The sequence below is a fragment of the Bombus fervidus genome, chromosome 10 (assembly GCF_041682495.2).
Source record: "Bombus fervidus isolate BK054 chromosome 10, iyBomFerv1, whole genome shotgun sequence".
Classification (NCBI taxonomy): domain Eukaryota; kingdom Metazoa; phylum Arthropoda; class Insecta; order Hymenoptera; family Apidae; genus Bombus; species Bombus fervidus.
Window position 1 is genome coordinate 2,417,249 of NC_091526.1, and position 13,342 is coordinate 2,430,590.

The following is a 13,342-nucleotide window of genomic DNA, read 5'->3' on the forward strand; positions in this document are numbered from 1 at the left end:
ACCAGAAAAAATCTAATGGATGCATGCATTGAAATACAAGGAAACCATTTTCAGCATCATTTATGGAAATAGTCAGGGACGAGATGGTAAAACACAGAATTCGCTACATCTCGTAAACGAGAGAAAACAGAATATACATTGATGTAAACACTTTTTATAGTTTTTGGATACTGAATTCATTTTTTTAATATTGCTCACTTATTATAAAACATTCTGTATATTCCGAAAAGGTTTCTGGGAAAATAGATACCGACCCAAACCAAAACCAATCTCGCTTACTTACAAATTACACGCTATTGTGACGCCAACCACATCTCAATCACCATCAGAGACCAGGCTTCGGGACCGATGAACTGATGACGGAAATAAAGATATAGCGGCACTCTCGGCGACAATGTATGTCGCCAAAGCGAGGTGCCTAATGAACCATCAATATTCTAATTATTCTATTCGGTCATTTCGCCGAATGTTCGAGAAAAAGGCGTGCGTGGCAAAGCTCGCGGAATCCTAACAAACGCGTGGATAGTGGAGAAATTGAGGGCTGACAAAGAAAAGAGTCGAATCCCACTGAAGGTCAAGTAGTAGGAGCTGCAGCCTTGAAAAGTTTAGGTGCTGGACCCTCCAGCACCCGGGAGCCAGCCGCCAAGCAGTCCGGTTGGGGATCCGGACGACCCCTGGGAGAGAACGCGACGTGACATGGCAGCACGCCGTGCCATTTGCTGACAGAATGTTGTGCAGCGGGGGGGGGGGGGGGGTGCTGATGTGTCGCCTCAGCGGTTCCCGGGCATCCCTCGATCGCAAGAGGGACGGTCATCGTGGAGGTTTTAGTCGGTTGGAATCCGACACTACGCCACTCTTCCCCCTAGAAGCGGTGGATGTCCGTGCGGATTTCCTCCCCGAAAAAAAAAAAAGAAAAAAGCCTTGAAATGTCGCGGCTGGAGTTCGCAAGTGAATTGTAATCAGTGTAAACAAAGAGTTAAGAAATAAAATCTCTTTTTTTTTTATTATTATTTTTCATCTTCGATTTCCTTTTTTTTTTTATTATTATTCTTATAATTTTACGTGACAATGCCATCTAATCGATGTAATTATGACGATAAAAACAGCGGCACAAAAATTCGCACAGGCGTCGGCAAAATCATAGTCATGAATACGATTTCTACCTCTCATCCAGTTCCTTAGCTGACCGTCAATTGGATTCTATATTTTGCGCATGCTTATCATCAGGAGCTATAGTTAAATTCGTCAAAAATTAGTATGTACTAGTTTGACCGGCCGTCTCACGCCCGCCGAAAAATTGGTACTGATCCAAACCTAATATTTTTTTCGACGATTATACATCATTAAAAAAAAAAAAAAAAGAAAATGAAAAATATGGAACGAAAATAAAAAAAAAGCCAACACCACACGGAGTTCCCAAGCGGTCACCCATCTAAGTACTGTCCGTGCCCAGTGTTGCTTAACTTTCGTGATCGGACGAGAATGAGTGCTTTTTTTTTCTTTTTAATTACGTTTATTATACCAAGAGTTTTCTTTAATACATTTGAGTAATTCACAATAAACTGAATTTTAATAATAATATGTGTTAGGATTTACAACTCCCGTTGACGCGCTTCAACGCTACCGCGTCTCCCCGCGACTGGACGAAAAAACAAAAAGGATTTGGATTTGGGAAGGTTCTTATACTGAGGTTTTAGTCCCTCTGCAGGTGTTATCGTCGAGTGTATATCAGAGGCGGTTATTCCGTTAATATCTGGTTATTGTTTCGATAGCTGTGACATGCAGTATGTTTTGTCTACCCTATTATTGCTTCTGAGCGTGTGACATTGACCACCTCACGGCGGTTGGATTGGAAAGACTATCCCAAACACAAGCCTGATACATCGACAATATCCACTTTTAATTGAATTATAACAGACATTGCTTAAAATCTCGAATATGCACGTTGTGCATGGACCTTTAAGTTCGCCCGAATCTTCGTTTATAAACGGAAAATAAGCGGCCGGCAGTCGGTAGCCGATACTGACGCATACCCTGCCATAACCGCAAAGCTATAGACACGATTCACTGTTCGGTATCAGCATTTGTTTGCGAATATCTCTACCTACCTATTAGTATAGGAAAATATTATTCAAAATGTTTATTTATAGTACATAGAAAAATCACCGAAATAGGAGCGTAGTTAGCTTTTCTACTGTTTCACACTTTAAAATTTGTTAAATTTTGTATTTTTCAAAAGCGGCAGTATGTTTACATTGTCTTCATCTTTCATACATTAAATTCAACAAATTAAAATTAAAATGTCTGCTAAATTAACAGGTTTTCGATACAGATAGGTTAATACTTGTTTGTAGAGAATATCCAGCTGGATCGACTAATATTATAAAAAATATTCATTTCAGGTAGCTGAGTCAGACGCTACGTTATGCACGTAGAGTTCAACCGAATAACACGTACGGGCCAGCATAACGCGATAGCTTATGAAAAAATAAGAAGAAAACACGGAATAATATTTGTTCACGCGAGGCTTAATTCTCGAGAAAATCGAGTTTGAAAATTGGTCAAGTATACTTGGCCAATTACCGACCAAATACGAGCAGACAATTAGCAGTATACAATTAGTAGTATACAATTTTTCCGTTGGAAACTTTATTTTCAAGAAAATAATGCCTGATCGTATTTAAATTGGCTCAGTACACAATTTTCAAATCTATTTCTCTCAGAAACGAAGCGTCTTGTGAAAAAGTTTCAAGTCCGGGTAGACGTAATATTTTCTCTACCCGTTAGTTAATTTCACAAATTTATAATTTTTGCAGTAAGATTAACTATGAACCAATAATCATTATTGCATGTTAAATAAATATAAAATAGCGTAAGAATTATAAATTAATTATACTTTTATTATAATTATAATTGCATTCACAGCAGTTTGGAACTTTTTAGTTAATTGTTATACTTAAAAAAATTGTTGCCCGCTAAGGATAATTTACTGTTTCAAATTCACTTCTTATTGCATGTGCATATATATTATTTAAGCATAAACTCCTAAGGAAAAATGTTTTGCGAATGTTTTCATTTAAAATGGAAAAAGGTAGTTTTATGTAACAAAATTTGCACTCAACGTGTAGTTCAGTTTAAGCCTGTTTAAAATGCCCAAGGACACAATATAATTTTCTAAATTGACTTCACCACTTTTCGCAAGAAAAGATATCAAGTAAAAAAGAAACGTTCCCATTCTGGTGGATAAAGAAGGATATAGGAGAGATGGAAGAAGCTGACGATGCCTTGATGTTAATTATCTTCGTTTTATCCTTCTTCTACACAGATTTCCAGCCTTTTATCCACTGTCTATCGAGCTTTTAGTGGTAAGCGAGCCCCCGTTCCAGAAATACGAGACTGTGATTCACTAGACGTTTCCTTTCTCACGGTTAAGTGGGTTGTCTAAACTCTTGTCGAAATAAAGAAACGAGTACGATTATTATAGAGACAAAGATTCTAACAAAGAAGCTGTTATAAGATATTTGAAAAGAGTGTATTTTTCTTTTTCTTTCTCTCCAAGCAAACAGGCTGCAGATTTCGATTCAGTAAGAACAATTACGGTGAATTATATGTTTACGATGGCTCGGAAAGGTACTCGTGCGCTTACCGTAAAAATCTTTAATAAATATTTTGAAATTTCATTTACATTATAATGACACGCGATTGCGATGGTTATACTGGCAAAATGCGAACCCGATCTGACAATATTGTTGAAGTGGTCATCACTTCTAGGAAAACTCTACATCTGGTCTTTTTAGTTTTCTCAAGCACTGAAGCCATCGACAGCGTATAGACAATAGACTGGGACGAAGGCAGACCATAGACAGTAGACAGGCGACGATGGCTTCGGGGCTTTCAGCTCAATTATATTCCGATTTGTATTTACACTTCTGTATTTAAAATATATTTTCTACCTTACAATTTATCCATGCGTTCCTTTGTTCACACATCAAATAACCTCAACAAATATATATACCAGTTGCAAGATGTTTACTGCAAACTTACGACTAGTAAAAAATTGCTGTGATATACATATAGCGTGAAAGTGAAATACACTGTGATAGCCACAGCATACGATAAGTATAGCTCGTTTATTTTTGTGATTTCTGCAAGATATGTACTTGTAGTAAATGTATCTTGTAACTTTTGTGTATATTTCTAGAATCGTTTCGAATTTTATCAATATACCCATGGCAGTTGCGTGTCATTATAATACTAATGAAATTACAAAATGTTTTACAATGTTCATAAAAAGTATTGAGTCAACTTTCACGAGCTACTGTATTCGAAGACTACAGGGAAAAACACAAGAAATCCAACGTGCTATTTTCCATAGGGAGCAGTTTTAACATTCAGTCGTTGCTAATTGTCTTTAGAAATCTTTTATCTTTTACAAATTTTATAATTAATTTATCATTAAAAATACAACAAAATTTTAAAGACATCAAAATATCGCTTAATTAATATAATATAAATGTTGCTTAATAATTATAGCTTTGATTTTTACAAAACTTTATTGATGCGCTGAATTTTGATATCATCTATTTTTCAAAAACTTACATCCTTGAATTTAATTGGTTGTTTTTGTTTAGAATTGTACCGGTTATTATTAAAATCTTTCTGTTTAAGCATGAAGTAGCAGTAAAATTATAAAAAACTACAACACGGTACTTGTCATGTTTTTCTCCTACGATCTTTATTTATATCCTTGAAAATATATAGAGAAAGTAATCGTTCGTGGTATAAATAAGAATTTTCTTTAACGGAAAGACGATTGGAAGTATGTTTAATTAGATGAAATCATTATACTGAAGCATTATTTGAAATCGTTATATGTCAGAATTTTGTAAATTTTAAATTAAAAGTGGGTAGATAATTAATACAATTCAACCTCGGTTATTCGGAATTTTAAAACGAGAGCTAAAATCCTCTGAGAGGGTTGTGGAGATTTTATCTCGTCGAATTTTTCAAGAGAAGTTTAGTAACTGAAAGCTACTTACGAAAATTGTGTATAATAATCAATCATATAATCATTTATATAATTTCTGAAGAACTCGTAAGAGTTTTTGATTCTTTTGTAGATTTTTATGTCATTAATAATACTTATCGATCAATAGTTGTACTTCTATTCAAAAGTTGTATAAGAAACATTATACTTTTAATATGTTTCTAATACTTGATATATATTATGAATTTCAAATTACTTTTTTTAGTGAAAACTTTTTTCGATATAACAACACCCGAATCTTTTTAACCATATAAAATATTACATTAATCCCTTGATATCTTTTAGTGGCTACCTAATTTATTGTATTTTGGTGCATATGTAATAAATACGCTGAGAACGATAAATTCAAATTACGACTATAATTCTTTTAGCTGTTTTCGACCAAAACAGATCATGTTTGGCAAAATAAATAAATTATAAATTTATTAAACCTAACCCTAATCCTAACTTAACGCCACTTGAATTTTACTATATATAAATGTATAATAAATAAAAGAGAACTGTGTAAAAAATATAATACAGAAACATTTTTCCACGTTATTCTAGAAAATATCGTACATTTTTAATTTATAATATCGATTCAAGTTAATTCAGTACCTTTTTAATATCATATACGATACACATGTATAATGCAAATACACGGTTTTTACATCATATATATTCATATTCTACAGTAATGATACTTTATTTTTATTTTCATTTTTCTATATTTTTCCTTGTAACTCTTTTCAACAATCCTAGTAGATGAGTATGAACATATGTTTACTATTTTTCATTTATTTCATAAAAATGTTTTATTCTACGTACTCGTGTATTGCATTATATTCGAAATACACTTAACAACGATCGTTAGTATCAGAATTCATAGAAACATTAAAATTCATAGAAAATTATAAAAATATGGAAAAACATTTTCTTTATATTTTATGCTATTTTTTAATGTCAAGGACAGTTGCTAGATTTTGTTGAAAAAATAAACAAATTATTAAACACATTGTTCGGTCACATTATTTAGTTCACTAAACTTTTGTATAAGCTCCTTACATTCATTATGTCTTTTTTTGCGGTTACAGAGAAACGTAGAAATCTTTCAATCGTCAGTGTGGAGGGAAGAAATCGATCTGAAGAACATGACACAGTATCATCTGACACGAATCTGGATGTTAATCGCAGTGGTATGTATACACATACAATTAAAACTTATAAATATAAAGAAATGAAATTGAAGTTTTTAATAAATTTAATTATAATTTTAACAACCTGTTGAATTTTGTTTTATCACACTCTTTATATCATTCTTTGTATAGTAGTTAGATGAATAAATTTAAACATTAACATTAACAATCACCCTCTTTATTCAATTGCGTTTCTCGCACGCTTCACAATCATAGTTTAACCAATTAGAAAGCATTCATGATGCGCGCACACACACACCCTTACTACTACTTCTGCAATAAATTTAATCAACACACTTGACAATAATTATCAGTATTTTTCTACGCATTAAGATATTCCTATGTCAATAATTATTTCAACAAAATTATCAACTTCATTTTTAAATTTATGTAATATCATTTTATGGTTTCTACTAAATCTTTATGAAACGAACAGTTATCACGAAAACTCTAACAATTGTATAACATAATAAAATTGTCTTTTGTACTGCTATTTATATCTTCGTTTCCATTTAAATGAATTTGAAAAAGATAGAAATGCAAATTTAAAAATGAATAACATAGTGGTCAAAAGTATCTTAACTGCAAGTTTACATTGTAGCAACACGAAAAGTTCAATGCAGTGAAATAGAATACACTTACTTTGTAGTAGTTTCCACCAATGAAAATTTTAGTCAGGTATTTAAGAAAATATTTAAGACACGACAGGACATATAAAATATAATAAGGAAAAGGAGAAATATCAGTTCATTAGAAATACCTAATCATAGGAGAATTTCTTAAATACTTTTATGCAAAAACTCGTGAGAGGGGTCGAAAATGTAAATAATAAGAGTCATAAAATATTGTTCAACAAATATTTATATTATGCTTATAAAATTTAATACTATTATTTATAGAGTTTACAATACTGATTGTTTACTTTTATTCAAGTATAGCGATCTTCTACATTTTCTCACAGCATTATTAACATTTAATCGGTTTAAGAACAAAATTTAGAAGAGGAACAACGAAAGTAAATGAACGATGCTTGAAAAATATTCCAGTTTTCAAATTAGTTAGTAAGTTCTTTCTTTTAACGTGTCATCTCGAAACTGGAACCGTCTTCCTTCGTTCAATTAAAAATATTTAGTTATAATTTCATAATATACTGCACATTATAACATTACTCTAAACGTAAACGACATTTCAAATATTTCAACGTATTTTGAAAAATGAGAAAATGATTGATGAGGACATTTAGATAGAACCTTATTTATGGGGGGGGGGGGGCAGTTACGTGCTTCAATGGGGTCATGATACAAAGTATAATACCGCGACGAACTAAATATGATAAAAGGCAAGAATACAAGCTAGAGAACAATAAATTAAATGAATTAATAATTATACCTATATATACAGAGTGTTGCACGTAATTTGAACAATTCACTATCACTTTGAAACAGAAGAAAAGATAAAAAAGAATTTCATTAGACGAAATTAAACAGTATCATGTAATATATGGTTTAGTGTGCGTGATCATTCCGTAAGTGCCTTTCGAATACCTTCAGATTATCTACATTCTTCAAATAGAATTGTTAAATTTTTATACACCAATCGATCTTTTATTCTCCATAAGAAAAGAATGAAGGGCGATTAGTTTAAAAAATATCTCAATATAAATTTTGTAAGACTTTGCACTATGATGGTTACGGAGAAATACTCTTGTGTTCATGTTTTCCTTGTCTTTCGTACACTAAATTTGACAAAATTAAAATTGCAATATTTTTTTGAACTAAGCGCCAACTGCGGAGAATCAAAAAATCCATCGATTTACCTATAAAAAACTTTAGAATTCTATTTAGAAAGGTATAAGCGACGTACAAATATTTAAAACACTACATCTTTGGCATAAACACTTCGTCAACACATTTGATTTTGTTTTATGAAACCTTTTTCCATCTTTTATCGTTCCAGAATCGCATGGTCACAATTGTGTGAGACACTCTGCACATCTAAAGAAGAAATTTAAGTTAACATTCTGAATATGTATAACTCTTTGAATATTTCATTCTTGTTGCATCATCAATAAAATAAATATAGGTGACAAGTTTAGAGACTATTTTGTTTGCTTAACGGTCTTCTTCGGGAAATACTGAAAACCTACGTTTATTGCAAACGTATTCTACGATAGTAAAATTCATGTACAAAAATATTAACTCACTGTGTACCACTACCGTCCCATCTTCACGAATGTCACGTTGTACACATACATCGCACCAGTCGTTAAGTTAATAATATAATTAATTTTAATGCGAAGCTATTAACCTTCGATGTCAACTATTTTATGATTACTTACAACATACTTTCATATGTATATTTTAGTATTTTTACACGTTCAGATTTTAATGCATTTTCTCTCTGTTCAGTTTTTTTAATATAGCACGATGTGTTTTTATTAATGAAGCACGCTACATTTATCGGAAGAACTTTTTTATAAAAATAATATAATTGAATATTAGATTTCAAGCTTTTACGATGGTAGGATGTCATGTATTGAAACCAGTTTCAGGTCTGCACCAAAGAAGTAGACTGCAATGTTTACGAAACGTTGGCGCAAAGTGCAAGTGTAATATTGACACGACTGTTCCCGTAAAAGCAATAACATGACAATATGACTGAATAGGGTGCAGATTTTTCCAATATAATCATGACAGTCGCGCCAAATTGTAGCGCTGATATAATTTCAAAGTGTTTTATATAACACGCGCAATATGCACATTGAAGTTTCTTGCGGTAAGTATACGAATAATTTTGCGGGTCACTGTATGCAGTTCGCTAGTCAGATAATAAAGTAAGTTGGAATGTTCATGAAACCAATGTGCAATGTTCGGGCCAAAGCGCAACATACTAATAAAAACATAATTGAAATCCGGACAACCTGAGAAATGTCACCCAAGTATCGTAAAAGTTTGATCTAAAAGCTTACTTCGTTAACGACCGTACACATATCTTATCGTGTTGGTTTGTTTAGGGCACGTGATAAAAATCGAACTAGAGCTGAAGGAAGCTCCGGACGACATGATCGTCGGATCGACACCATTCAAATTGGACGTGACCGGTGAAATCAATTCGACCTATCCAGATGGTGAGTTCAAAAACCCAAGAGACAAACCCTTGTTATTTGTACATAATTCGAAAATCACGCTTGGTCCTCGATTCGCTTGGCTATTCCAAATTGAGAAATTGCAGAAGATCGAAGAGACAAGCGTACATATCTTTAAATTTTACCGTGGGGAAATCGACTTTTTCACGTTTTATTGAACCAGCACGTTTAAGTAAGCGAATGTGTCCCTATACGTGAATGTGTAGACAGGTTTGTATCTATTGTACAGAAAATCCTAGCAATTGAAGTATCTTTTGTTTCTTTTTAACGCTTGATGCGCGTGTCCTCTTTCGTCTCATTCTATACCAAACACTAATGCGCACAATATTGTTTTCATGCTAAAATAAATAAATAAAATAGGAAAAATATGAAATTACAGAAAAGACATGTCGACGTGTGTTAGGAAAAGTGGCACGTTTCATTTGTCTTGCGACGACTAGCAGATTTCAGTTTACTACGAAGAAAAATACGTGCCATCGTTTTCACCGATAATCAGCATGTGTGTAATGAATCGCTGTGCGATTCGGCAGATATACGTTTCTAATCGTGCAATGTCACTCGTGTGCATCGATTCCCAACACTCTTGACAGCCACGATGATTATCGGTAACTCAAGTAATTTTTTTAGATTTGTTACCGTGAAATAAATTTCATGGGCTAAAAAATGTTCAACACTGGATAATTTAAATAACATCCAAGGAAAGAGATGTCCTGGCGTGCATGTTTCCAACCCTTCTGGTCATCTGAAACAAGGAATCCAACGGATTCTTAATCAGTAAAGATGTCGCTATCGCCCTTACGTCGGAGAAGTCAAAAAAAATTTTTTTCACAAAATGGTGGCTGTCTTTTTTAACAGTTCCACATTTTTAAAAAATAGTTAAAAATTAAAATTTTTGTCTTTAATCTAGTAAGCGACAGAGGGATGTATAGAGAAGGTTCACGCAAAATTTCAAATAAATCGGTTCGGTAGAACTTGAAATATCGTGCACGCCAGCTTGAAAAAAGTAGTTTCGAGAAAAACGCGTTTAAAGTTTTGAGTAAAGTTTCACGCAGTTTTACTCACATAATGGTGCGGTATACTTAGATTATTGCAATCGGCGATTCTTGCTCCATACAATGGACCTTCCTCCACTTCAAAATGTTCATTCTCTGAAGTTCGTTCGTGTAGACGAGCAGTCCTCGCTTCCTTTGTAGCATCCGAAGCTTGGATTTTAGAGCGTTCGATCCGAGTTTCATCCCGTTTGACAGCGAACGCGTGGGCTTCTCGACCAATCGTGATTCCCATAACGTTCAGTACTTTTAAAATGGGTATAAAACCTTCATTAAATATACTAACAGCGAGAAAGGTAGCAATTTCAATGGTCCGCATTCCTGCATGAATGTGTTTCGGAGCAAAAGTCTATATCAAGGAATTTAACGATTCGTTATTATTCTGAGTTTCAGAACCGAAACATCGTTCTAACAACTTTCGTAGATTGGCTTTATAACTTTCAATACATCGTCATTTAGAGGAGGATTTTCATGGACAAATTCATCGATAGTGCCCTCAGCCACAGCTTTTTGCTTTTTAGTCGATTTGTTCCGGTCGGACCAGTTTAGTTGCCGCGTCACCAAAATCGCTGTAACTCGGTAAATAATGGGAATTTTGAAAAATCCCTTTAAGGACATACTCTTGAATGTCTAAACTTTGGAAATATAAAAAGAACAAATTTTCGATTTTATCAAATTTCTAGACTGGAATATCCCTTTAATTCTTCAAAGATTGGTCCTTCTGTTTGGCTACATTACGTTCGCATCACATAATTTTCTTTCTCAGCGTAGATTATGGAAAATTCGGCACGAAAACTTCGCGCAGGGCACAGGCTCTTCCTATCCGCCGGTTTTGCCATGAGAAAATCTCTGCAAGGTCGAAATTCCTGTCGTGTTCGCTTGAGTAACCAGTACGTCGCATTACTGTCAGGCATTCGTTAGAATCTTAGATCTTGCTTCGTTAGAATTGAAATTTAATTAACTCAATTAAATATTCCACATAAGAAAACAAATGAAAAGCGTCAAGTTACGTACCTTAGCTTTCGAGTTATAGAAGCAAATTAAAGAAAATGTTTCGAGTTTTCGCCTCGTTTCCTTAAAGGAAGCCTGTTCCTTAAAGCACCATCGTAAATCGCTAGGATGGATCCATTGTATGATCACTATGATCTAAATCCAAGTTTTTGTTTTTGGGGTCACTTAAAATCTGTCGTGAACTTAACGTAAGCGAACAATGTACACGACGGTGAGAAAAGATGCAAAATGGATTTGAGATTATTCGAAGAACACCTGGTATTTTCGAGCGAATACGAAATACGTGCATGAATACGAAACTAAGACATAGAGCAGCGTGTGTTGAGGTACGAGATAAACACGTTGAACGTTTTCTTTAAACATTCATAACTTGAAGAGTGAAGCATGCAAGACATATGTATATTCATAAGATGTTTCTTAGTTATTTTCGTGTGTAGACTTACTTCCTGAAGTATTGACTAAAGTATGAAATAACCCGTATAAAGTGGACGTAAATAACGAAAACAATAATTTTTGTTAGAACGCCAAAAATCAGGATTTCGATTTATCCATATTTTGCATAATTCGATATTTGTAACTAAACTGTTTTCACGATCGCAGGATAATAGGAAGAAAGAAACTTGAAATGTAAATTCGAAAAGGGTAAAAAATGGTAGAAAAAATGAAAATACGAATGTTCTGATAATCATTCTACAATATCTATCTTTTTTTACGCGTGGAAATTCTTTAAATATACTTTTCGAAAGAAAGATGAAATATTAAAAGAAAAAAGGTAGGAAGTGGTACAAATGAACAAAGATAAAGACAAAGTTAGTACATTTGTCAAGTAGCGTTATATCGTGCACGCTATATTCGAGCACGAGTATTGTTGGAATTACAGGAAATAAGTAAGGCTCAGGAGCGTACAAAGAACCGAAGCTTACTGGATTTTGAGTGATTTAGCAAGTAGATTTTTATTGCTGTCTCTTGCACCTTTCGTGTGGATTCGCACACTACGATTCACTTTTGCATAGTCTCCCTTCGTAGACACTCTCCGTGCTTTCATTACCTTTGTGGTTAGAAGAAGGAGTTTTACAGAGCTGGTTAAAATTTCGAGAAAAAATATTTTCAATAGTGTTTTAAGTAGAAGTTATTCTATGATTCGAAGAAAATAGTATTTTAAATAGAAAGTGAGATATTGACAAATAAAGTATATTCATTTTGACGAGTTAAAGAATAAGATAAAATATTTGAATATTTTATTATATTCTGACTAAGTATTTAAAATATATTTTATTCCTTGAAAATAAAAATAAATTGAGTACAGAAATAATAATATTAAGACGTATACATGTATATAGACACTTCCCTTAGACTGTCCATTAATATACTTACTTGTACGAGGAGCATTATATATGCACATATAGATACCTTCTCACACAACATTAGCATATGCGAAATTTTGCTGACAAAAACACATTAACTGTTTTACTACATTGATACAAGGTGGGACAAAAATTTCTGGGTGTTTTCTATTGTAGTAACTATAATAACTGTTGAAGTGGTTACCACTTCTAAGAAAATTCTACAACTGGTCTTTTTAGTTTTCTCAAGCACTGAAGCCATCGACAGTGTAAAACAGTATATATACAGTACTATAAACAGTAGACAGGCGACGATGGTGTCGCGTAATTTTAAATGATACCCAATTAATTCAGTAAATGGCTGCCTTTATTGGTCACAGTTATGTTTTTCGTACAAAAAGGTCACAAAAACCGTCGCAGATCCGTCTCGTACCATCAAGGAGGAAAGCTCGGTGTGGGTGTGCCCTTTTGAACTAAGAACGCGGATTCGTCGTTCACACTTTTCGGTAGAAAAGTGAGGGTAACGATCCGCGATGCCCATTTGTTAATAAATGAAACTATGAAGACAAAGA

At 33.5% G+C, this 13,342-nt stretch overlaps 2 protein-coding genes across 2 annotated transcripts in view; one reads left to right on the forward strand and one right to left on the reverse strand.

The window, feature by feature from the left end:
- Nucleotides 1–13,342, reverse strand: part of LOC139991573 (uncharacterized) — a 331,311-nt gene that overhangs the window by 187,322 nt on the left and 130,647 nt on the right. The window lies entirely within an intron of this gene.
- LOC139991572 (uncharacterized) overlaps nucleotides 1–13,342 on the forward strand; it is a 148,909-nt gene that overhangs the window by 93,310 nt on the left and 42,257 nt on the right. The window contains exons 2-3 of the mRNA XM_072011784.1: nucleotides 6,121–6,222; nucleotides 9,236–9,349. Coding sequence (XP_071867885.1) covers nucleotides 9,283–9,349 — 67 coding nt within the window. The 5' untranslated portion in view covers nucleotides 6,121–6,222; nucleotides 9,236–9,282. The remainder of the gene's footprint in view (nucleotides 1–6,120; nucleotides 6,223–9,235; nucleotides 9,350–13,342) is intronic.